This window comes from Leguminivora glycinivorella, chromosome 13 (assembly GCF_023078275.1).
Source record: "Leguminivora glycinivorella isolate SPB_JAAS2020 chromosome 13, LegGlyc_1.1, whole genome shotgun sequence".
Lineage (NCBI taxonomy): Eukaryota > Metazoa > Arthropoda > Insecta > Lepidoptera > Tortricidae > Leguminivora > Leguminivora glycinivorella.
The window spans coordinates 15,824,271-15,851,113 of record NC_062983.1 but is presented as its reverse complement, the minus strand read 5'-3'; the positions used below and the strand labels follow the sequence as shown (position 1 = coordinate 15,851,113).

Below are 26,843 nucleotides of genomic sequence, written 5' to 3'. Positions count from 1 at the left end.
TGTACTGAAGTTGTTATTTGCCTGTGATTTTAAATATGTCTCAGGCCCTTGAGTGTTGATAAATTTTATGTTGTAGCAATTAAATATCATGTAAAGAGGCATTCTTAATGTTTTTGTTGACTTCAACTTACAAAAATTGACGCCCGAAAGCTGCAAGCTGCGATTAAAGACGGACAACTCAGTGGATTTCACTGAGTTCATTTGACACGCTAAGTAGATACGTTTGCTTGATCTATGGTTTATATGACATCTGTGGACGATATATTGTTGCTCCCTTCGTTGTACCTAGCCAACGTCACAATGGCTTACGCTTCGTAATCGTACCCCTCGCTCTCTGTTTACTGAGCCACCGAGACAGAGACAGACTTCGTTTTGATCGCGACGTAGTGTTAACGATTGTCACTTCGGGCTGAGCCAGTAGATATCATTTTAAATTTTCCAAGACAAAAGTGTGTACGTGCTGAACTAACTAGTCTGTATGTGCTATCGTATTTTTTACAAGTAGATAAGTTGCATAATAATATTATTTAAAATAAACAATAATTACTATCTTTTTTGTTTTGTGTATTTTGTATTTTTTAATTTACCCTTTTCATACGTATGTGTGGTGCTCAAAAATTTCTACTTTTTATGGATTTGATTACAACGATTATGATCCATCTTAGATGTCGTTTTTGTGGGGGCCCATCTTGTGTGCACGAGTCACCGTCTGCCGGAAATTAAATTGGTTACCGTTTTATTAGGTTTATTTTAACCCATTGGCCCCAGTCTTTCAGTCCAGCCAATCCATCTCTTTCATCGAACACCCTAGTTCATTTTAGATCCCATCAACTCTCGAATACCCAGTCCCTACCTACCTACAAACTGTAGCTGGTGTAAACTGTAATGCTGTGTTTCTTTTTTATGAATTAAGTAGTAAATAAATAACACTGGCAATGGCAGCATCCGCTCGGTGTACTTCTTCCACTTCATTAGTTAAATAGGGCTCTACGTATTGGCTTCGGCTCCGCGCATGCCTCCCAAAGATCTGGTAAATCCAATGGTTTCCGGGAAAGACATGATTTCACACAAATGACGTAAGGTAAACCTAAGTCTGGTCGACCGGTGAAGATTGATGTAGCCAAATTAAAAACCTTAATTGAAGGAGATCCGAGGCTAACGAGTCGTACTCTTGCTACCGAGTTAGGCTGCTCTCATGTCACCATAGAAACACATTTACACGAGTTGGGAAAAAACTACAAATACAGTGTTTGGATACCGCACGAACTTGATAGAGATCAACTAAACCGCCGTGCCGATATCTGCATACAACTTCTGTCTTTTCGCCGCACATTCAACTGGTTGGACCATCTTATCACTGGAGATGAAAAATGGGTCTTATATATAAATCACATACGCAAACGTCAGTGGCTAGCTCCAAACGAAAAAGGAATAGAGGCACCAAAAACAGAGCCTCACCCGAAAAAAGTTATGCTGTCCGTTTGGTGGGATATTCATGGTATTATTCACTGGGAACTCCTACCAAGTGGAATGACTGTTACCGCATCAGTAGGTATACTGTAATCAGCTTGAAAATTTAAACCAGTATACTTTTAACGAATCAATTTACACTAACCATTCTAGATGGTTATGATTCATTTCATATTTTGTAGGTTCCGACATGTTAGTCATTTTGTAAGAATTGTTTTATATCTTTTAGTAGAAAATAATATTTTTGTCTAGGTATTTAACGTTCCTAGATGTGTGATTAATTTCTTCCATTGAACGAATCTGAAATAAATAATTAAGTACTTACAGGTATGGAATCGGTGTGATAAAATCGTATTAACTTTAACTATCAGTAGAAATAAAATGGTCAATAGATTGCTGCAAACTAAATAAATTGCTGTAGATGATACTAGTCTATCATAAAATTCATAAATTATTATCAATATCATGATGGTAAACCATCTCTTAACATAATTTAGACAATCTGTAGCTTGCAGTCTGTAGGTATCTTTAGGTATTTAATTAAATAAATAATGTAAAAAAATCTACCCTCAAAAGGCTCCCCAAGTGGCTTAAGAAGCATTTTGAGGCAATTAAAAAAAAAATCATGACCAAATAAGTAAGTTAAAGATAGCTCAGTGACAGATTAGCTTACAATTTGGTTGGTTAACCAATAAATCTTGTAACTACCCAGAGCATTGAATCACTACGTTTTATTATTATAATTAACTACCCGAACTTGTACAAATTACCTACAGATATAAAGGTGCGACCACACCGCTGCTTAAAAAACGGTGACGGTACGGAATCGCAGTGACGCATCGTATCCATACCGTTTTTACCGCATGCTCCACAGACCGCTGCTCAAAATACGCAGACGTTACGGAAACGCATTGGCTTACGTATGGGGCACGTCGTGCGTTTCCGTACCGTCGTCGTTTTTTGAGCAGCGGTGTGGCGTGCATGCGGTAAAACGGCACGGATAAGATGCGTCACTGCGATTCCGTACCGTCGCCGTTTTTTGAGCAGCAGTGTGGTCGCACCTTAATCCTGCTCACGTCTTATGAATCAACCTGTATTTATTCATAGATTAGTATAAACAATTATCTGACCTCTTTGCTCTTGATAATTTTATCAGCAACCAAACTTGTATGAAGACAAAGGTCAATATGGGTCAATATCACAGTCATTGTCAATATGACACAATTACTCTGAAGGTTTATCATTAAAATCATATAAATTTTTTCAAAATTATTATTTAAAATTAATGCGTGCTAATGTTGTACATAGCAAACTTCATAATGTAAATTGATTTCAAACACTTTCGGGAACGCGCGAGATTTCAGGTGAAAATTGGAAATCTATGAAGAAAATACGCGCGTTCTCGATTTTTGTCTGTCCGTCTGCAGATTTAATTAGGTAACTAAAAATATTTCTATGTTAATGTTAATTTATTTTTATTATAATAAGTATTTTATTTTATTTATTTATTTTAGGTAATTACAAACATAAATCTCTAATTAATTTACATAGTATCGTTAAACCAATAAGGTTTGTCTCGATACCTATTCCATTCCGCGGTAGATGTTATACAATGCAACAATCATATAATTATGTAGGTATTCTATTCATTATACATACTGATCGTATTATAACCAAAACAAGAAACCGCCAACATTGCACTGAGCGCAAATAGCATTTAAGTAAAAGCACATAATTATTGTCACTTATTTTCCTTGTTGTTGGCAGCCGCCCGCTATAAAGCAGCTAAAAAGCAGAAAACTAATTCCTGAACCACATTAGAGTTTCGCTTATTGGTGGCTAGTTACTAGAGCGCTAGTATTGACCCAGAAGCCTAGAGTTCAAGACAAGGTAGGCAGAATACCTATTTCTGACTTTTAAATTTATCCGAAACTTAGTCCGTTTTCACATTATCCGATCCGATATCGGATGTCGGAAGGATTTCAATGGAAAAATTACAAGATGGCGCCTGTGATGTATGGGATATCGGTCCGACATCCGATACTTAAGCTGAAAACGTTTCGTTAACATGTTCTTGCACTAAAGGTTTTCAAGTAGACATTCAAACACCCAAATGTCGTTGTCCCCATACTAAAAGTAGTCTGATTAACAGTCAGAATATGCAATGGCCACCTGCGGGGTGCCTAGCTGTCGCTCCACAGTAAGCGATAAGAGCCAGGGCGATACTCCGTTCAAAGGGCCCTGCGGTCTCCCGGACTGCAGGAACGAAGCATCAGCGTCTACGTCAAGAACAAGACAGTCAGGTATAGTCTAGTACTATTTACATACATACATACATGCAATCACGCCTGTATCCTATACAGAGGTAGGCAGGGCACATGAAACTACTCAAGCTTCAGTGCCACTCTTGGCAAATAAGGGGTTGAAGGAAAACGAAGTTGTGACATTGCAGTGCCAACTGAGGGGGGACTGAAATCTTCTCGAGGCTGAGGCGTAGGGTTAGAGCCGGCGTAGCTTTATTTGACGTTCATATGCGCATTGTAATATGCCTACTTGAAATAAATATTTCATTTTCATTTTCATTTTTTCATTTTGATAGATAGCAAACCTCTTGCCTACTTACGCTACAATTTAACCCATACCCCACACCTACAGTCGACTTACGACACCCACGGTACAGTATAATAAAGAGTACTATCGTACGTACAGTATGGCCACTCCCGCTCCCCGCTGAAAGTGTCACCCACCCGCTCTCGGTTACCTCCCAGTTACCTACCATCTGTCAAAAACGCGAACAGTCGACCTGTCATATTTCACTCATACAAGCATAGTACGCGTTCACCTACACGAGCTTAGACTGTGTGCTAAGAACGCGCCTCTTTCATATGGTCACAACTGGATGAGACTAGCTCAGGACCGGGATACATGGCGTACTAGAAGAGAGGCCTATGCTTAGTAGTGGGCGATAAAGGGCTGACATGATGATGATCTTTCATATATTTGATCGCTGTGTCCGAGATGTGCCCACGGGAAGAAAGGGGGCGGCAAAATTCTTAACCCGTCACCACACGGGACACGGGACGGGGGACGGGGTTTAGTCTAGTAATGTTAACCCAATTTAGACGCCCAGCTAATGAAGCCGACGATACTGGGTTCGAATCCTTGTAAAGACAATCAAAATCAAGAAGACTTTCTAACCCGCCAATAACTTGATAATTGATATGTTCTAGTATAAGTAATCGTTTTCGACGCCCTTAGGCAGCGTCCCCACTTAGGCGTCGCGTGTCTCGCGGCACGCAACGGACGTCTCCGCCACGCCGCCTGGGGCGCGTCTTACGTCCTTCCTATACAAAATGTACTGAGGGGACGTTTTTTGAATTACATTCCGGCGGCGTGGCGGAGACGTCCGTTGCGCGCCGCAAGACATGCGTCTTATGAGTGTGGATGGTCCCTTAATAACAATTTTCATGTCACTTTGTTCAGGGATGAGGGAACAATACTGCGGGCTGCCAGGGTGCATGGACCCCACTGATGGCAAAGAGGTCTGCTTATACAGAGCGCGAGACACATCGGTAAGGATTTAGCTGTTAAGTTCATAATTGTTGTTGTAGTCCTCAGGCACCGCAGAGGTGCAAAGTGCCTTCACGAGGTCGCGCCACGCCTTCCTATCTTCAGCGACCCTTGTGGCTTCGCTTCATCTCAAACCGGCCGCCCGTAGCTAATTTTTTCGACGAACCGCTTCCAACAGTGAACAGGACACCCGGGGCCAAGTTCATAATTAATAGTAGTGTAACAGAACAAGCGTCTATGACGAGGAAATGGACTCGTTATTACATATAAAACTTACGGCGAATCAACTTTTCCTTGACCAACTTTTTGGTGCATATTTCCTTCGGGATTTCATTGAATATTTTAACAAATAATATCTTTGATGGTTAATCACATGTTTAGTCACGTCTTCACTCATAAAATTCACTATTATTTGGTGCAAAACAGGTTGGAAAAACGTATTTATCAACAAACTACATTCACATGGACGGAATACTGACACTGACAGTTGTCAGCTGCGTAACGTTCCGATATTATGTCTGGATTTCATTTACGAGTCAAAGAGGTAATAATGACTAATATTGATTATTATACTTCCTGAATATATCATTCAATGTAACATTTAGTAACAGATAAAATATTTCATTGCGAAATTACTTACAAAATAAATAAGAATGTTCCACAAAATAATATTTACGTAAAAATATTTGCGAATCGCTCCACTATTGGACTACATAGGTATCAATATCAATAGCTCTGTCTCTCTCTAAAACACGTGTACTCGGCACGTGTTGATAAGCAAACATCCGTGTGTTAATCGTGAACTCTAATGCATAGGGCATAAGACTTAGTAAACAAAGCACACGATTGAGTAGCCATCTTGTCGGAAGTCCGATGTCAGAAGTCGAAGTCGAATGTCAGAAGTCGGAAGTCGAATGTCAAGTCGAAGTCGGAAGTCGAATGTCAGAAGTCGGAAGTCGAATGTCAGAAGTCGGAAGTCGAATGTCAGAAGTCGGAAGTCGGAAGTCGGAAGTCGGAGTCGGAGATAGAATCTATAAAAGGGTCGGAGCGAGCCGACGCGCGTCATTCTTAAAATATCTACAAGACTAACAGTGTCTCTGGCTTTCGTGTGTTATACTGGTGAGTGAAGTTGTTCTGCTATTATTTCTCTGTTTGTTTTTACTTGGAAATTATTCTAAGTGATTGTAAACTTTGAAATTGTGTCTCTGTTTGATTGTGCGGGGACAATATCGTCGTACAGTTGAACTTAGACCTATGGTGGAATTGCTTTACTGTCAGTTGTGGGGTTAATTTAGTGTTCTATTTATAGTGTAGTGTTACATTTAAATTGATGTGTATAGTGAAGTTTTCTGTGCTTTGTTTCATGAGTGCCGTTAAGCAATACAAAGACTGGGTCGATGTATGGCTGGTGCTTGGAGATAAGTCTGTGTTTGGTTTTGTAGGGAGTAATTCTTGCAAAACTAAGCTTAGATTATAGCACGTAAAGGAAACTTCACTCGTTTGTTTAGTTGGTCAGTAAAATTGAATTTAGTAATTTTCTATGGGGTTATTTTGTGAAAGTTATAAGCCAGATCATTGTTTGTGACAGACTGTTGTCCGGCTAAGCGCTTTATACCTTGCGGCTGTTAAACATAAGGCGTTTAGGAGTCTTTTTGTTCCAAGTGGAGGGCTTGGGCGCTTTTATTTACTTACAAAAGCGTATTTTCTCACCGGTCTCAAAGAGTCCAACTGTTAGATGGAAGTGAGGACTTTCACGATTGACGAAAGGCATTAGGAGTAATCCTTGCTCACAGAAGTCGGCAGTATTTGAGGCTGGGGTCCTATATATATATATATTTATTTACTCGGTGCTCTAGTCCATGCTGGCGTTGGTCGCTGGGGATTTCGGTTGTGATCGATCCACATCTAAGTAAAGTTGATCGCAGCTGGGTCTCTCATGTGGCTGGTACTGGTGTGTCCTAGAATACTGGATATATACACGGATAGGGCGATCTACTCTCTGCTACCCTAGCCCGCGGGCAAAAGCAGAGGGGGGGATAAGAACACAAGCCTATAGGTTGCCTATCTCAGCTTCGCTGGCTGAACTGTACAGCTTATGGTAGGGATACACTTGTGCATATTTTGAACACAAGATCTATGGTAAGTGACGGTCTGTGTTTCAGATATGTTAGAGTAGGGAAAACGATAGGATTAGGGTAGAGTCACACACTATTTCTATGAAAGTAGAGTTCTTTTATGATTGGTCTTGGAATATAATTGGTCAACGTGTATTGTGGAGAAATAATTTAACTACTACTATTTATATGGTTTAAATGGACTTTAAATGTGGTGTTTATTATCTTAAAATATGTGGTAAAACTGGTAATTTATAAAATCTCTTATTACTTAATTTATTTGAGTGAAATTAATAATTGTGGTAGCAATTTCTGATTCTTCGGTGTGGCTGCGGGACACTTAGTGTTGCTAACTAGTTTTTCAAGGTAAATTCTATCAAGTTGGTTAGGGAAACAAACTATTCTTTGGAATAAAAAGCATAGGTTTGTTATAGGGCCCAGTGGCATGCGAGCGCCGTCCACTGATGGAAAGTCAAAAGCTTAGAAAAGTTAGTAGACTTATTTAGTTCTTATAAAAGTTAGCAACTGCTCGGTGTTTCGATAAAACATTAGAAAGATCGAGAAGTTATGGTCTATTAGCAGTATTGGGGAAAAGGGGGTTTAGCTAGGGAAAAGAAACAAAACAAAAAAAAGGGGTTAGTTCGTAGATAGATAGCCCTTCAGGCTTACTTGCTTAGGATGCCCGATAATGTGGTTTGATTGGGCCTAAGGATTCCAGACGGTATCGCAAGTTCTCACCCCAAACCGGAATCGAAAATAGAGCGTAGCCGATGTTTTCTAAAATATTTTTTAATATTTATTTCATGTATGTTTCACTCACTAACTTTTATTCTAAAATTTCCTTCATCACGTCATTAATTTTCTCACTCATAACTTTCTAGGCCTAAATCTGATAAAATACTCTTCTATAACACTATATTATTATGCTACAATAACCTTTATTCTTCTTTAAAATATAAATAAATAAAATTTTAAAATTAGTCAAAAATACAGCTGATACTCATTAAAGGATCTAGGTTATCGCGGTTCACATCGAAGGGTTCTACTTATTCACGCTAGACGATCACAAGGCCAAATTTACGGGGTATATTTAAAGGGGGGTTAGCTATACTGTTGGTTAGTCAAGTAAGTAAGTATAAGTAAGGTGAGCGGAGGTTTAGTTACATTTGGTGACGTGACCAGGATCTAAGATGTGCTCTGTAGAACACATCTTGGATACCAAGGTTTACAAATAAATAATAGGAAGTAGCCGTTGCAAGGTTACTTTTGGTGCCGAGCAACCAGAATTTTAATAACCTTATTTTATTAGCCTTACCAGGCTACATTTGTTGTTGTGAAGATGAGTGGGTGTGCTGTATTTCTGACTTATTTCATCTCTAAATAAAACTCATATACCTAATATTTTTATTCAATCGCTATTTCATAAAAACAAAAATAACTTTATTGTTAATAAACACGTCTGTAGTATTTTCTTCCATTGTTAATTCTTGCCGCGTTCCGAGCGAAGTCATGCATCAGTATGCAGAATCAATTGTATTTTCGTTTTCCTCTGGTATTCTGAAAAATAAAATAATAAAATTAAAGTAGTGTAGTAAACTTAGACAAAATTAATTTCTAGGAAATTAGCTCATAATCGTAGTGGTTGAACTAAACATCGTCCCGATTAGGCCATTTGATTTGCATTGCTACGTAGCAATTATTGGCATTGGTGCATCTTGACGTTCCTTTGCGTCTATGCATAGTACTATTATTTATTCTGTGTCTTAATGTATGTTTTTGTAACTGTGGTGCTGTTCGCTCTCCGGGTGTTGTTCACATTTAAAAACTTTAAATGTGGTTTTTCAACGCATTTATTTGCCAAAAACAGTAGACGATAATAAAAATGTTCAATTTAATTACATGTGGTTTACGATGGAGTATCGTTAGCCAGATTGCCGAAGTGACAGCGACATCTAGCGAGCAATCTTATTATTAAATTAATATTAGGGTTTAACATTTTAACAAGTACTTTAGAAGAGTTTGCCACCTAGTGACCGGAATTGGAAACATAAGTGTGTACACAATGTACAATAGTAATAGAATTTCATGTTAAAACAAATAGTTCTCTATATGTCTAGTACATTTTCATAGCAGGCTCTGCCATCTTCAGGGCTATTTTGAAATCTTTACATCACGTTTGCACTTCACACCGGAGATCGGATAGCTTCGATGCTGTCTTATATAGTCTATGAACACTCTGATGATATATATTCCTAGCAGGCTTGTTATACAGAATTTCATTCATAGGCAGGATAACTACAGTCTAGATGTAAGGTTATTTTCCTAAAATAATCTAGGATACCTAAGCCCTAGATTTAAGACCTAGTAATACAAGAAGATAGGCTCTAGTCTAATGGCTATGGGGGCGCGATTATTCATTGTCGCGCTGAAGTACAATATTATATGGGGCGTCCCGCCATTTTTCTATGAATACTGAATAGCTACACGCATGTGGTACTATGACAAGTACATCCTTCGATGGATGGTTTGTTTGCATTTCAGTTGTAACTCTATAATATACGTATTGTCTCACAGGATTTCATACATCATACAATAAATTGACAAAGTCTTTATACTGAATATTTTCACTATGAGAAGAACAGGTTTCTGTCTGTTAGATTATACGTATTAATCATGTTAGGACTAATTTAGTTCATTAGCTTATAAGTCATCATATATTTTCATATTACATCCGTAGTAAACAAGCATACGTCCCTCTTGATGGTGAGAGGTCACCGTAGCCTATATCTGCCAATTATTTCAATAAATTAAATGCACTGTACGAATTTCAACTTTCTATAGGTATACATTTTTACTGTAGTAATACAAATAAGTATGTATGTATAAATAAGATTTTCAATAGCTTCATATGACATGAGTTCGTTATCTCACATGATAAGCTGTAGGCTAGTCTAAAATAGTAAGTGTAAAACCATACAATTATTATGTTCGGTAGATTGTGTACACAGCTTTTATACAATATTTCACAAGTCAGGAGTATGCCAACATACTGTACTTCATTACAACCATGTCAAACATATCCTACGAAATATTAGCATTACCAGCATCTGGGAGGTCGTACCTCGCCATACCTAACTCCACCACTGCTTGATCATTGTCACAATTGCTTAATGAATTTCATGAAAATTGATTGAAATTTGTAATATTCCTGTTAAGTAGGCATAGATAATAAGCACTATTATCATTATAAAACCATATTTTACTGAGGTTCAGAAAAAGTATGTAGTATGTGGTACGCATTAAGTATGTAAACTTACCTAACATGACCGGGTCCAGTCTGATTGTCGGATTACTTTGTTGTTGTAACGTTGAATGAGCTGAGTGTAGATGAGTCCCTCAGTACACTGAAAGGAAATAGTCAGACATTAGAAATATTCATATAGATAGCGTAAGAAAAGGGTTTAGTTTTAGAGTTGGGTTCTGCCAAATAGGGTTCAATATTATTTCATTTATCTACTCACGGGGGCGCGTCGCTTAATTTTGGAACTAAGACACGCCCGTGAGAAATATTGTGTCAGAAAAAACAACGCATACAACAAAATTTACAAAAGGAAATTAAAAATAAAAAAAGTTTGAGAACCTCTGCCGTGCAGTTCATATCTACATGAGTTAGGACATAAATGAGTTAGTAATAAGTTTACTTAGCCAATAAAATAAGTATAAGTTTAATTTTCACTTCATCGCTATAGTCATCGCTATCCTCGCAACTAAATTTTCTAAATATAATATTATTAATGCCATGAGCTGTTCACTTTTAAATTTAATAATTAGAACGTGTTATTATAATAAAACATAAGTACCTTTCATTTATATGAAGTCAGTAGATATATGGAAGACGGTCCAACGAAGCATGGCCTCTCGGGTAAAACCTGAAATTGTACATATTGAAAGATTAGTTAAAAAAGGGTGTATGTATGTTTAAGGAATCTTATTTGTAAATATGTATCATTAAGATTGTTTATATTTATCTAGGCCATTCATGGTTAAGAAAAAAAAAAGAAGAACAACCATATCCATGTTTCTATGTAAAATTTCCTGCCGAGTCGTTTTACTCACTAAGTAGAGTTAATTAAGTTAAAAAGTAGCTGTTTAGTGGCTGATTTTTTTTGTACTTACTTGAGGATAGTGCTAAGACGGAGTACAGTCCATAAAAAGACACACCGGAAAATTCCTCAGTCAACCTGCACATTGCCGACAGCTGGTTGATGTTCTTCAGGATGGTTATCCATTTCATATACTGAAAATTGATACATACACTATTTAAACTCAATGTAGCAGAAATAAAATCTATGCTAAGTCTGGATTTTTAGTCTACATAATTTTATTTAAGTATCAGACGTCAAGTTTTATCTTTGAAAAATACAAAATTAAAGTTTGGACAAGATTCAATGCCTATTTTTAAATGCCATGACATTCGTTTGAGGTCCTACAAATATTATTTTCCATAGCCCATAAGCCAGCGCTTCAGAAAAATAATTGAGAAGTTTATATGTTGGTACGGAAACAACGTTACAATTTCCAAGAACAGTTAGGTAGCCTAGATCAAATAAATTAGTCGAACATATTTTTAATGCTTACCGTTTAACCAAGGTATGTTCAGTTTCTATAAATATTGTTTTCCATAAAATTTGTGGCAGATGTGTAGAAATATCGGGCATTGTAAATTCCAATTAGATGTTGACTGAAAAATCAAACAACCATATAAACCTCTTTGAAAGTAGCAAATATATTTTGACAGTTAGGACTATTTCACGTACATTTAGAATATTTAAGATCCTCTTAGGCAATGTGAAAGTCAGAAAGTACGAGTAACGTGGGGAAATTTATTATCATTAACTTATCTGACGACAGAACAATGAAATAAGCAACATTTCACCAATATATTCGGTCTAGTCGTTGTAGTTCGCAAGTATGTTCTGCTGGGTTTCGAAAACGACGACTAGTTTGAAAACACATCAAATAATAAAACAAAAGCTTACCTTTCATGCAAAACTGCTTTTGAAGTAGGCAATTAGTTCACTTTATCAATTGAGGCATAGCCCGATAAGACATCCTTTGCATGGGCTGTTTGCTCATTAGATCATGAGTATGAGCACTAAATTCTTCTATTATCTTGATGAGAAACACAACAAAACACATGTCCATTGCATTCACGTTTTTTTTTTCCAACAATAATGTCATGTCAATTTCGTAACCTCACTTTCGCTAACGGAAAATTACATTGCAATTGCAGTTCAGAGTTCAATTTGATAAAACAGGCTCACTTTGTCGACAAAATTATTTAGAAGTAACGCGTGTTTAGGGCAAATAATGTTTTGTTTGCATTTTCTTAGTTTGCTAAATGACAAAATGGCGAATATGGACGGTTCATGACCGGCGTCGGCGCAGAATTGCCTGTCGTATTGTTTAAGCAGATTAAAATAAAGCGAATATTTAAATAATTCTAGTTGTAGATCACGTAATTAATAATGAGCTAAAGAAAACAAAAACGGATCTGCCATTTTTTCGCGAACAAGCGGATTAGCGGTAAGCATGACATAGATTAGAGAAAATAATTTAACCACAGATAACATATATCTTCGCCAAAAGGTGTTCTATCGGTGACATTACACAAACTATCATTGTTTTTAAGTTGGTACGCTTGATCGGTCATACAATTTTCGACAAAAGATATTCAGTAATTCAGTAATTTATTGTCCGGTGTTGTCATTTACAAAACTTTACTTCATTTTTCTCTACTTCATTATAGTAAAATTAATACAATAGATGTATTTAAATACAAAAGATTTTGTTAATTTAATTTTCTATTGCTTAAATCACATCAAACTATTCAAGTTGTGTAGATTTTGAACGGTATTTTGTAAATAGGGCCTAACACATGTCCCCTTACAAGTGCGGTCCGACCGTCTGTTAGATCCTTAAAGAATCTCACAATATATTTTTAATGTGGTCACACTTTTGTAAACCGATGCGCACACGCGATTTCCTACGCATTGACAAATTTACACGATAGTTTTCGTTCGATTTCATTAAATTATGAAAAAAAAAAAATCAATTATATATTTCTAATAACTAGTCAAATATTTGAACATTATGATAGGCTAAATTTATGATATCAAATAATTGTTTTGTTGATTTAATGTTTGTGACTACTAAAAACACATTAGTGTGTTTACAATGAAAATACGCCCATGAGGACAATTGTAAAAGAAAAAAAAACGGTTAAGGATGACAATATTGACAGTGACAGTTCCTTACGAAAAAAAATCTGAGCGCGAAGTTATTAAATTTTATTTAAGAAAACCGATTTCACTGAAATTATAGTGTTATGTAGCTTCAAATAATTAGTGTAATTGATAGTGTAGGAGCATGTGTGATTTTTAGTGACGTCTTATTATCACACGTAGAGAAATGTGAGAGTTAACTACGTTTTGAAACGAAGAGCTCTGTTAGTGAAAACATAGTAATTTCAATTAGTTTTAGGCCATAATTAGTTAGTTAAAAAAGGTGTTAGTGCAACAGTGCAAGACTTGAGTACATGGAGACAGAGTTAGCAACAGTTTGGACGCGAAAAACATGAAGTGAACATTGAGATATTTCGTGGGACGTTCGAGTTGAAGTACCCGGCTTTTGATGTCAACTAACGGAGGAGTAAGAGTTTTTGAGCCTGGTCTCATACCTGCTCATAGGACCAACGTGTTACTGAAGATTTTCAATATGATTATGTTGTTAGTGGTGCCATATTATGCCACACTAAACAGAAGAATGGAACAGAAAATGCCGATCAAGAAAAATACATATATGTAAGTGTTCAAAACCCCAGTTAATTTACCCTATACTAGTTTTATTGAGCAAACAAGACGGAGTTTTATAGTCTGCAGTAATTTTTGAGTTAGAAAAATTAAAGTCACTTAGCGATCAGACATCATACTTGAGGAAAAAAAAAAATAATAATAATAATTGTAGGTGAACGTAAATGAGACGTACGTCTCATATGGTTAAAGTACCTAGATGGTCCTGCAACCTTAGTTGGCATATTTTTTTTTTTGGAAAATATTTTAACGCTTGTGATTTTTATTTTATCTTTCCCTCTGTTTATTGGAAGTCTTTAACTTAACTTTAGTTTTAACCTAAGATAGATTCTTACCACAGCAGTGTTCTGTCATTGAACATAGTGGATCAGCGAGGACGGTGGAAACATGCGGTGAAAACTTCAGTGTGTGTTTAAGTGCATGCTTAGTAACGCTAGTGAAATAACAAGTGTTTATGATATTCGATTTATGCAATATTTTATTTTTTGACCAATGATTGGACAAATAAGGACTAGCCAACTTTAGAGTTGAAGAAATATTCATTGGTTTCAAGTTACTTGCTGTGTTCAAAAATAAGTAACTGGATCTTTTGCGGTTATGCTGATTGTGATCAAGTGTGCAACGTGTCTTCGGAAGAGGTTTCATGGTGTCCTGGGTTATGACACCGACTGAGAAGAGAATAGTTTGGAAAATTTTGAAATATTACCAGGAGGCCAGCAGGATCTAATCATCATCATTAGCTACTCAAGAACTCATCATAGAACTAGCCAAGTATGAAGGAAAAAAAAGGAAGAGAGACACCTTTGACCAAGTTCCTCAACCCATTGTCGTGTTTGTTAACAATTTGCTAAGTTTGCTGCAGTTGCAAATGCCATGAAGAAGGAATAATTTGTCTGAGGTTACAAAACTTTCGGGGCATGTTATACAATATTGAAGACATAGAATAGGACAATACAAGTTTTAAGCTCGTTTCAAGAAAAATTCATTATTTTGTTATATTATTATCAATCAAATAAAAGTATTTTGAACCTACTTATGCCATCATTTTGTATTTTATCATAAGGCAATTAAAACCAAAATAAAATTTTGCAGATAGTTTGAAAAAAAAAAAAAGGAATATATTTTATCAAAACCACATCAAATTTGATGTTACATTATATTTTACAAAAAATATCAAAACCATATCAAAATTAAGGATACATCATATTTTGCGGAAAAAATTGAAAATATGAAAACCACTTCAAAACTGCAATTTTTTTTTTGCAAAATTGTAATTTGCGTTTATTATGAACATTACATGATGTGTAATGTAAATTTTATGAGTACATTGGTTACAAGTCAATGACTTCTTAGTAAAGAATGTTTATTTATTGCGACATACTTATGTGGAACATTATTATTTTTCTTTCTTATCATCATCATCATTATCATTATTTTAAATGTGTCATGAGTTCTTCAAAATTTTATTGAGATGCAGTGTTATTATTATAGGGGTGGTAGAAGTCAAAATTTTGACTAAAATTAATTTTATTTCTATAGTGATCTGTGTGATAAAGGGCTTTATTGGCTAGCACATCGTATAGTTTCTCTGTCATTTAGTAGTTTCGTTCCTAGGATTATAAAATGGTGTATGGTGGTTGTAAATCTATAATACGGATTTTTTTTAATTATCTAGATAAAGAAGTCGGTTCATTATATGGACAACAATTTTTTTTTTAAAAATCTTTATTTTGTAAGAAGAATGTATTGGATATACATTGTATGGTTAGATTATTTTAATATAACAATAACTGGACATCATAGTAGCTAGTCTGCCTGGGGTAGACGTTAGGAAAATCGAGATCGGTGGATAAAGCTATTTTTCATTTTAGTTATTACAGTTAGCAGTGATATTTATTATTTATGCGTTATCATTTATTACATTATATAGGGTGGTATACTGTACGATATCGGTAATCACACAGTGCAGATCCTCGTTTCTAAGCATAACTCGGTCAGTATTTTGTTCTACAAAGATCGGAGTAGGGAGGGCCACTATTTTGCTTAAGTGACTGTACTTACTTTTATAATTTTTTGCATTTTATGCTATCAATTTTGCACTGAGGAATGTAATAATGAACAAAAGACAGGAAAATTGAAAACAGGGTAGTGAACCTTACAGTGATTGACTGTGAAATAAAAGATGTTTACATAAAATGTAACATTTTGTCCGTACGAACATTTTATTTTTAGTATGTGCAGCAAACAATTTTCACACATTGTCAAATTGTTTGCGGTTAATAAATACTTTGTAAAATTGAAATATAGACGTATAAAATGAAACCTATCATAAATAAATTGAAATTTTCTTTGCCTTCGAGTCAGGGTAGAGTGGAGTAAAATGGGATACGTAAACTTTTGAAGTTATTGTGTAATTTTATTTCCATTTTTATTCGTTATTTTGATTACTTTTAAAAGCGTTGGCTTTCTGTTGAGATCGAGTGAAAGAGCGAATGAGGAAGTAAGAATGGTTACATCATGTGTGTGTGTGTGAATAATTTAGAGATGATGAATGTTTATAGATGTAAGAATGTTTTGAATGGGATGAATGACTGAATGAAGTGTGTCTTGAATGTTTTTTTTTATGGAATGATTAGATTGATATAGACAGACAGCGCTGGAAAGTGGTCAAAACTAGTTTGGTCGGAATTTGCGGGAACAAACAAGGGGGGGGATTTTGGGAACACATTAGCCATAAAATTCTTATTGGTTAGGTTAAAATCCAATGGATTCGACCCATTTCAAGGGTAGTTTTTTATGATTACTACTACACAAGGTAATAAGACCCATACTAAAACCACACACCTCATCTTGAATGGGATGTATTTGACAATCGACATATTTAAGGGCCGATATCGTCTAGTGAGAACGAGGCTCTTTTCAATATTTGGTTCCTTGTTATGTGTTCAAATATGTGAAGTTTAGTATCATCAAATCATTTCTTCATTTGATCATGATATGGTACCGAGTTGAGGTACATGCTTATGTCATTTAAGGTTTGTTTTATAAAAAAAAAAAAAAAAAACACATCCAAACAGATCTTAAGTCAGTATATTTTATTCAAGTATGAGACATGCGCCAAAACATGTGGCTGGAGTGATTAGGTAGAGAAATTGGTTTGAGTTCCGACAATGGAGATTGAAGGCTCTGGACTTATAATGAGAGCTCTAAAGGTTTCTTCGTAATTGCGTGGGAAGTTATTGTGAACTCGTTGAAATTATTACGATAATTATTCCGGTCCAACAGTGTGGATGGAATGAATATTCGCCGCGACCGGGGAACGAGCTAGCAAGAACGGGTTAGTAGGACCTATCAGATTCACAACCTGGTATCCCTGGCGATGCGTGGACTCTGAGAAAGGGGTTATCATGGTTCATTGTCGAGATTCTGATGAGCTGATTTCAAAACTGAGTCGCTAGCAGTTGCATAGTATTGGAATACACACCACACGATTAGAAATGGGGGGATATTTCCGACTGATCTAGAAATATTTTTCTTTTATTCTTTTATTCAGTTTTATTGCTTCTTTTGCTAGATCAGATTGCAATTTTTTACAAAACTACTTTGTAATTTGTAAAAAATAGTCAATCTTGGGGGCGAGTTGTAACAGAACAAGCGTCTATGACGAGGAAATGGACTCGTTATTACATATAAAACTTACGGCGAATCAACTTTTCCTTGACCAACTTTTTGGTGCATATTTCCTTCGGGATTTCATTGAATATTTTAACAAATAATATCTTTGATGATTAATCACATGTATAGTCACGTCTTCACTCATAAAATTCACTATTATTTGGTGCAAAACAGGTTGGAAAAACGTATTTATCAACAAACTACATTCACATGGACGGAATACTGACACTGACAGTTGTCAGCTGCGTAACGTTCCGATATTATGTCTGGGTTTCATTTACAAGTCAAAGAAATAATAATGACTAATATTGGTTATTATGCTTCCTGAGTATATCATTCAATGTAACATTTAGTAACAGATAAAATATTTCATTGCGAAATTACTTACAAAATAAATAAGAATGTTCCACAAAATAATATTTACGTAAAAATATTTGCGAATCGCTCCACTATTGGACTACATAGGTATCAATATCAATAGCTCTGTCTCTCTCTAAAACACGTGTACTCGGCACGTGTTGATAAGCAAACATCCGTGTGTTAATCGTGAACTCTAATGCATAGGGCATAAGACTTAGTAAACAAAGCACACGATTGAGTAGCCATCTTGTCGGAAGTCCGATGTCAGAAGTCGGAAGTCGAATGTCAGAAGTCGGAAGTCGAAAGTCGGAAGTCAGAAGTCGGAAGTCGAATGTCAGAAGTCGGAAGTCGAATGTCAGAAGTCGGAAGTCGAATGTCAGAAGTCGGAAGTCGGATGTCGGAAGTCGGAAGTCGGAGATAGAATCTATAAAAGGGTCGGAGCGAGCCGACGCGCGTCATTCTTAAAATATCTACAAGACTAACAGTGTCTCTGGCTTTCGTGTGTTATACTGGTGAGTGAAGTTGTTCTGCTATTATTTCTCTGTTTGTTTTTACTTGGAAATTATTCTAAGTGATTGTAAACTTTGAAATTGTGTCTCTGATTGATTGTGCGGGGACAATATCGTCGTACAGTTGAACTTAGACCTATGGTGGAATTGCTTTACCGTCAGTTGTGGGGTTAATTTAGTGTTCTATTTATAGCGTAGTGTTACATTTAAATTGATGTGTATAGTGAAGTTTTCTGTGCTTTGTTTCATGAGTGCCGTTAAGCAATACAAAGACTGGGTCGATGTATGGCTGGTGTTTGGAGATAAGTCTGTGTTTGGTTTTGTAGGGAGTAATTCTTGCAAAACTAAGCTTAGATTATAGCACGTAAAGGAAACTTCACTCGTTTGTTTAGTTGGTCAGTAAAATTGAATTTAGTAATTTTCTATGGGGTTATTTTGTGAAAGTTATAAGCCAGATCATTGTTTGTGACAGACTGTTGTCCGGCTAAGCGCTTTATACCTTGCGGCTGTTAAACATAAGGCGTTTAGGGGTCTTTTTGTTCCAAGTGGAGGGCTTGGGCGCTTTTATTTACTTACAAAAGCGTATTTTCTCACCGGTCTCAAAGAGTCCAACTGTTAGATGGAAGTGAGGACTTTCACGATTGACGAAAGGCATTAGGAGTAATCCTTGCTCACTGAAGTCGGCAGTATTTGAGGCTGGGGTCCTATATATATTTATATTTATTTACTCGGTGCTCTAGTCCATGCTGGCGTTGGTCGCTGGGGATTTCGGTTGTGATCGATCCACATCTAAGTAAAGTTGATCGCAGTTGGGTCTCTCATGTGGCTGGTACTGGTGTGTCCTAGAATACTGGATATATACACGGATAGGGCGATCTACTCTCTGCTACCCTAGCCCGCGGGCAAGAGCAGAGGGGGGGATCAGAACATAAGCCTATAGGTTGCCTATCTCAGCTTCGCTGGCTGAACTGTACAGTTCTAGTAGGGATACACTTGTACATATTTTGAACACAAGATCTATGGTAAGTGATGGTCTGTGTTTCAGATATGTTAGAGTAGGGAAAACGATAGGATTAGGGTAGAGTCACACACTATTTCTATGAAAGTAGAGTTCTTTTATGATTGGTCTTGGAATATAATTGGTCAACGTGTATTGTGGAGAAATAATTTAACTACTACTATTTATATGGTTTAAATGGACTTTAAATGTGGTGTTTATTATCTTAAAATATGTGGTAAAACTGGTAATTTATAAAATCTTTTATTACTTAATTTATTTGAGTGAAATTAATAATTGTGGTAGCAATTTCTGATTCTTCGTGTAGCATCGAGCCAGTGAGTGTTGCTAACTAGTTTTTCAAGGTAAATTCTATCAAGTTGGTTAGGGAAACAAACTATTCTTTGGAATAAAAAGCATAGGTTTGTTATAGGGCCCAGTGGCATGCGAGCGCCGTCCACTGATGACAAGTCAAAAGCTTCAAGGAGTTACTAGACTTATTTACTTCTTCTCAAAGTGGTAGCAACTACTCGGTGTTTCGATAAAACATTAGAAAGATCGAGAAGTTATGGTCTATTAGCAGTATTGGGGAAAAGGGGGATTAGCTAGGGAAAAGAAACAAAACAAAAAAAAGGGGTTAGTTCGTAGATAGATAGCCCTTCAGGCTTACTTGCTTAGGATGCCTGATAAAGTGGTTTGATTGGGTTAGGGATTCAGACGGTATCGCAAGTTCTCACCCCAAACCGAATCGAAAATAGAGCGTAGCCGATGATTTCCAAAATATTTTTTAATATTTATTTCATGTATGTTTCACTCACTAACTTTTATTCTAAAATTTCTTCATCACGTTATTAATTTTCTCACATATAACTTTCTAGGCCTAAACCTGATAAAATACTCTTCTATAACACTATATTATTATGCTACAATATCCTTTATTCTTCTTTAAAATATAAATAAATAAAAATTTAAAAATTAGTCAAAAATACAGCTGATACTCATTAAAGGATCTAGGTTATCGCGGTTCACTTCGAAGGGTTCTACTTATTCACGCTAGACGATCACAAGGCCAAATTTACGGGATATATTTAAAGGGGGGGTTAGTTATACTAATGGTTAGTCAAGTAAGTAAGTAAATAAGTAAGGTGAGCGGAGGTTTAGTTACAATAGCGAGGAAACTACAACGCAAAAAATGCGTTTATCACTGCTTCCAGTAGTTCCACAGGTGGTAAATCATCTTTATTACTAGATTCACCTACTTTTATCAATTTTAAAGCAGTTAATTTGCTTTTATTCAAGGTCAAATTACTTTACCCACTAGTGGATAAAATGCGTTTTTACCCGCTGGCATTAAAGGACAAAACACGTGTTTCCGAGCTAGTGAGGGGAAAATTACTTATACAAAAGTCTCCGTCTCTCTTATGGCCTGATGGTAAGCGATTACCATCGTCCATGGATACAAATACAAGGTGTTGAAATTTTATTGCACTCCTTTGTTGTATTCTTGGTGGTTTGAATGTCAATATATTAGTAAAGATCCCGCTGGCGGAGAGTTTTCAAAACTTAGGAGAAGTTCGTGTTTACAGTAAAGTAGGAAACAAGAAAACTTTCACTTTGGAATTAGAAAATGGAACAATGTGAAAACAGTAATATCTCAACATCTTTATGTACACTTTCTCTATTTATTCGCATCCTTTATTAAACGCATATAAATATGATCACCTGGCCAGCCTAGCTGCAGTGACAATAATCGTTGACTGACGCTACGATCGAAACGCAGTCTAATTCTGTCGCGCCATCGCCACTACAGAAGAGCGATATTAGTAACGATACGTTTAAGAAAGCCTAGGTAATTCTGACGTTGGCTAGGAACCTTGGTACCTGTGCCTAGGTGATCAGATCGGTTTTATGGCTCTTCGGGCAAGGTGTACGTCCTTTATGTCGTACAAACTCGTTGTTGCACTATTAATATATAATGATTTATTGTAATTGCTAGCGGTCTCCTCATTTCAATAAGTGATCATGGCTGACCAAGTATTGTGACGTAGGTAGTGGTTGAACTTCTTTGTTTTCCACGAATATTCTATTTTTTTATTCGAAGCAACGGTGTTTAAGACAATTAAGAGTCGACTTTTAAAAGGAAAAATGGGGACGTTTTTACTTATAATGGTTTGTGTCGTGAGTTATATTCAGTGTCTTTAGTAAAAACTTTTTACCTCTGACAAGAGATGTATACCTAGGTATAATATTTCAAGACACTGCAGGATTATACTGTGCTGCAGGTGTACCTAAAATGACGGTTACACTTTGCGTATATCTGGTACAGGGGTAAGGTAACTGTACCATATTACGGGAACTTAAGACGTTTCCTACTTTGAGTGAAGATTGTAAAAAAAATGCGAAGTTTCTAGTCGTGTTAACTATTTTATTTTAAGGATAAGTCTTCTACGATGGATTTAAGACAGTATTTTGCATCGTAACTTCTAATTTATAGAAATTACCGTTGTTTTACTAAACCCTTAGTTTGCCCATTATTCCGGGATACAATTTTGGCATGGCTTTAATTCCGGGAGTCGTTGTACGTAATTACGGGATATCTTTAAAGTCCACGTTGTTGAAGCATAATGTAAAAAAACGAAGTAATAATATTGTTTACATAAATATATAATGCACATATCGTTTTGTTAGATGCTTATACAGGGTGTATTTTTTACAATTGGCAATGTTTTGATGGGCTAGGATGGGATGGGAAATATGATATTTTACGGTGTAACGACGATATAACGATTGTATGATATAACGACAGGGTGTTATAAGTTTTACTGTTTGTCTGTCTAAGGCATCGCTTTCGAATGGATGAACCGATTTAGACTAGTTTTTTTTTTCGTTTGAAAGCTGAATTAGTCGAGAGTGTTTTTAGCCATGTTTGATGAAAATCGGTTTACAGTGTCGGGGGTTTTTTCAAAATATAATTTCAATCCAGAAGCTATTGCCGGTTATAAAAATTGCATACTCGTGAAAATTTCAGTTTTTTGGTACTGGTGCTCACTGAGCACCGTATACATATATGGTGGTGACTGGTGATACGTTATTCAATATATGTATATCATCACTACTTTAAAAAAAAACTTGTATCTTTGTCTGTCAATGAAAAGAAAATTGTAGTAAGTATGTATGGAATGCATATAGACATACTGCGTTTTAACTTTGAGGAACAGCGTGAGATACGAGATTTTTTTAAAGTAGTGACGATATATAAATATGTATTACTCAATAAATGAATATTATAGGCCGTTATTACACAGATGGAATATGCACTATTTTATATTTATATATGTCTATCCTATTATGTATTGTCCTCATGTAAATTTTAGCTTTCTAGTACTAATGATAATTGAGCTAAATCGTGGACGGACAGACTGACGGACAAACCAATACGCGGTATAAAGATTATTAGGTAACTGAGGAAGTTTAAAAACACCTTATTTTATGTGTTTATATATTTTAATATACTTTATATAAGTATATCGGAATAAGATACACTCATATAAAGTCGTGTACTTAATTACAGCAGTCAAAACAAAGGCTATATTAAAAAACAAACAAATTTTTTTCTTAGTATATTTGAAGATTATATAATAATTATACTCAAAACATCGAAATAAATAACCTTTGTGCTTTAATTTTATGAAATAAAACAAGTTTAATGTCGATGGCACACTCCAATATTTTGCACGTATTACTCAACAAGTATACATTTCGTACTCAATTATGAGATTAAAACCTAAAAAATATATGTACCGTAATTATGTCACTATAATTTGTAGTCTTTACTTAATGTATTTACATAAAATATATAAATAAACTTAACCGCAAATAGTAATAAAACATAAAAACATTATGGACTGTGTTTCCCTTATTCCGTGATACTCCCGCAATTATGTATACCGCGACTAAATGGTGTACATTATTCCGGGAGCGGGTATATTAATTAAAATATGCTTTAAATTAACTTGAAACGATGATATAAATGTCTTATAATAACTATAAGACAATTATGATACAAATCTCATATAAATAAATCTACCAGAATCACAGCAAACCCTTACGAAGTTCCGCTGCCGCGTTAAGTTCACCGTCAAACACGGCCATAGAAACCACTGCGTGGTTGCGACTGACGCGTTTGGAGGTACCTCACGGCTTGAAAAGATATGATACATATTCGAAAATCGACTTTTTCGGTTCTATTTGATCTATAGTTAATGAGATACTGCATTAAATTAAGATTTTACTAATAGTTTCCTTATTTTGCGATAAAAACCAAAGTATCCCGGAATAATGTACCACATTTTACTATCCCGGAATAGTGTACAGTTACCTTAGAGTGCAAAATGTTTTTCATCATCAGTGTTTCACGAGCGTGTTATGCTATTGCAGTCAATTTCAATAAAAGTTGATTAAAAAAGCAGCATAACAAATACAACGTTTCAGGGATCATACAATGGAATGGATCGAGTGGCTGCCCATCCGTCGCCGTAGAGACATTCACGCTTTCTCTCCTGTATAACGTTTTATTTTCTCCTTCTTCCCCTCCCTATCTTTCAGAACGATTTAAATACTTGGCTGACGGTAGCGGGCACCGGCTCTGTTCCAGTATGAATCTCACTTTGAGTATCCCGCCCCACAAACATAGGTCCTATAATAAATCGTTTACAATCTATGCAGTTAAATTGTGGAACTCCTTGCCTTTATCTCTTCGACAGTGTCAGTCGGTCGCGTCGCTGAAGGCTAATCTAAAAAAGCTTTGGCTCTCTGATGAAAGCTAAGGTATTGGATGTATGCGGTTTTGTAGTTGTCGTTTTTATTATGTAAATATATATTTAATTTATATATTATATATGTATATATTTATATTATTTGCTATTTGTATAGTTGTATATTATGTATTTATTCGTATATATTGCATGTTAGTGTAAGTCATAATTTATTATTACCAGGGAGCGTACTTTTCGTGCCGATGACATCAATTTGACGTCACGCTCCATATAAGGTGATCACAAAATTATTTTATTGTTAATTATTAATCATTAGTCATCAATCATTTTAAGTTATGAATTTCTTTGCATGGTAATGAATGCAAGAAGGATGGTGTGCTTTACGTTAGAGAGAAATTCTCTTTTCTACGTATTTATTGTAATGTGTTGTTAACAATACTATTTAATTAAATTTATTTATAAAAACAAATCAAATAATTTTATTCACGTTTCACATTTTAAGTAGGTATTATTTATGCCACATGTAAATGGACTACTGTATTTGAAGTAATTTGTATACGATTAAAATGATTGACGACTACTTAATGATTAATAATTTACAATAAAACTATTTGGGATCACCCTATATGGAGCGTGACGTCAGATTAATGTCATCGGCATGAAAAGTACGTTCCCTGATTATTACCTAGAATCCGTTTCCTGCGCCGTTTGTACTGTATGCCTACCATCTCCAATTCTCCCTCAATTGCTCAAAGGTTAACTGGAAGAGATCCCTTAAAGGGATAAGTTCGCCTTTGTACCTACTTGTAATAAGCTCTTTTTCTTGTGTGTTGTATTATTTTCTGGTACAATAAAGTGTTTTACTACTACTACTAAAACTATTATGCACAAGATCTATAACTATGTACTTGTATATAGGTACTTACAATGCGACGAAATTTTTACCTTGGCTTTTATGTCGTATCGTATATCGTATCCAACAAACAAGTGCCAGACTCAATAAAATGGCTTTTTGTACCTTTTTGTAAGGTTTAGGTACAAACAAAGGTTCTTCCCCGGAATTTTCACATAAATATGCATATTTACCTAATTTGCATGATAGGATTACTGAGAACCCGTATGATGTCAAACGACTATGCAGAACATTTTATTTAAGTCGCTTACGTAAACAGTCTTAAGTACTTTAGCTTTACTTCTCTGCTCAACGCTTCAGGGCAATACAAAACATCACTCAAACGCCAAGGCTTCCGTGTGTAAGATAAACAATAATCGAAATGGTGAAGGTTACTATGACAACGCCCGCCATTACGCTTGCATTGTGTTCTCCACAATCTACTCTTACTCTTTTTCACTTCACCTTCTTCTCACTTTTTTTCTTTTCACCCCAATCTATAAATTGGCCAACCTGTATAATATAAAGTAGTAGCCCAGCTTCATGAAGCAGAGTTTTAAAATAGTACATTACTATAATAGTACATTACGATACAAGTGCGTAAAAAAGAAGTCCGAAACGAGTGGCGATAAATTAAAACACGACCGAAGGGAGTGTTTTGACACGAGTTTCGAATTCCCTTTTCGCACGTGTATCGTACGACGTTTTTCAGTACAGATGAGCCTCCAAAGTTTCGACCTAGCATATAATGAACCACTTCTCGCACTAGTGGTGCCTAAAAAAACACCATCTGTACTGAAAACTCGTTTTTATGACCCTACTTTCCGCTTACACTGAAAAAGAGTTGGTAGCCCACTTCAAGCACAGATTCTAATCATCCACCATTTTAACCATCAGTCGCTGCGGCAATTAACGTAACTCGTAATTAACGTACGGAGTATACGAGGCCTAAAAACCCCGCAGTGAACGGGTTAAATGACAATCGTTGACGCTAGATGCCGCCGATCGAATCCCAGTCTGGCCCAGTCGCGCTTTACGAAAGACCGATAGAGACCTAGCGTTTGTGCATTTGGTTTCGTACCCACTGCAATAAAAACTCCCTACAACTTATGTACATACAAAAAAACAAAGAAAACTATATGCATCCTTTTCTTTAGGGTGCTAACCTATAGTTTTCTTAGTTCTTAGACAGACTTGTTTGATGCACTGCAAAAAACTTTGTTACAGGTCTTCGGCCGGCTCACTGACGCATACAAATTATTCTGGTCCACTTGGAAGAAAATCGAGAGCGACCCCTTCTACTGGTCCCTCTTTAAGTCCAGCATGTACTTCTTATTGGGGCTCAAGCTGTTTTCGGACTTGGCGGCCGAGTTTAGACCGATACCGAAATGCGCTCGAGGAAGATAAAAGATAAAAAAATATTTTCCTTATTTTGTTTGCGGATTACCTATAGTTTCTGAGTAATATTTTTTTTTATTTTAACATTTTGACTTTTAATTTACTGTAGTAATATCTGATAGCGTCCTCAACCCTCCTATGACCTATGACCTATCCGCCTTTTGTAATTGACAGGACTGCAAAACTAGTTTGACCAGGTAAAAACATACAT

General features: G+C 35.9%; 1 protein-coding gene and 1 long non-coding RNA gene across 3 annotated transcripts; one reads left to right on the top strand and one right to left on the bottom strand.

The window, feature by feature from the left end:
- The first annotated feature begins 1,651 nt into the window (after positions 1-1,651).
- LOC125232998 lies at positions 1,652-26,716 on the top strand. 2 transcript variants are annotated; one of them, XM_048138862.1, is made up of 5 exons: positions 1,652-1,797; positions 3,238-3,360; positions 3,623-3,773; positions 4,954-5,042; positions 26,462-26,716. In XM_048138862.1, exons 3-5 carry the CDS (start codon positions 3,635-3,637, stop codon positions 26,639-26,641), a joined length of 408 nt encoding a protein of 135 aa, XP_047994819.1. In that variant the 5' UTR covers positions 1,652-1,797; positions 3,238-3,360; positions 3,623-3,634; the 3' UTR covers positions 26,642-26,716. The 2 variants fall into 2 exon arrangements, with proteins under 2 accessions (XP_047994819.1, XP_047994820.1); XM_048138863.1 differs by lacking the exon at positions 1,652-1,797 and adding an exon at positions 2,784-2,907.
- On the bottom strand, positions 11,438-12,255 carry LOC125233000. The gene is made up of 3 exons (XR_007177810.1): positions 12,194-12,255; positions 11,793-11,895; positions 11,438-11,451 (listed from the first exon to the last, which is right to left on the bottom strand). It is a non-coding gene; the product is annotated as an uncharacterized LOC125233000 (long non-coding RNA).
- Positions 26,717-26,843: the final 127 nt, after the last annotated feature.

Excerpts from the sequence above, each read along its gene's own strand:
- LOC125232998 (XM_048138862.1), top strand. The coding sequence starts at position 3,635 with ATGGCCACCTGCGGGGTGCCTAGCTGTCGCTCCACAGTAAGCGATAAG. Across the intron at positions 3,774-4,953 it reads GTCAAGAACAAGACAGTCAG|GGATGAGGGAACAATACTGC; the intron begins GTATAGTCTAGT and ends CACTTTGTTCAG. Across the intron at positions 5,043-26,461 it reads ACAGAGCGCGAGACACATCG|GTCTTCGGCCGGCTCACTGA; the intron begins GTAAGGATTTAG and ends ACTTTGTTACAG.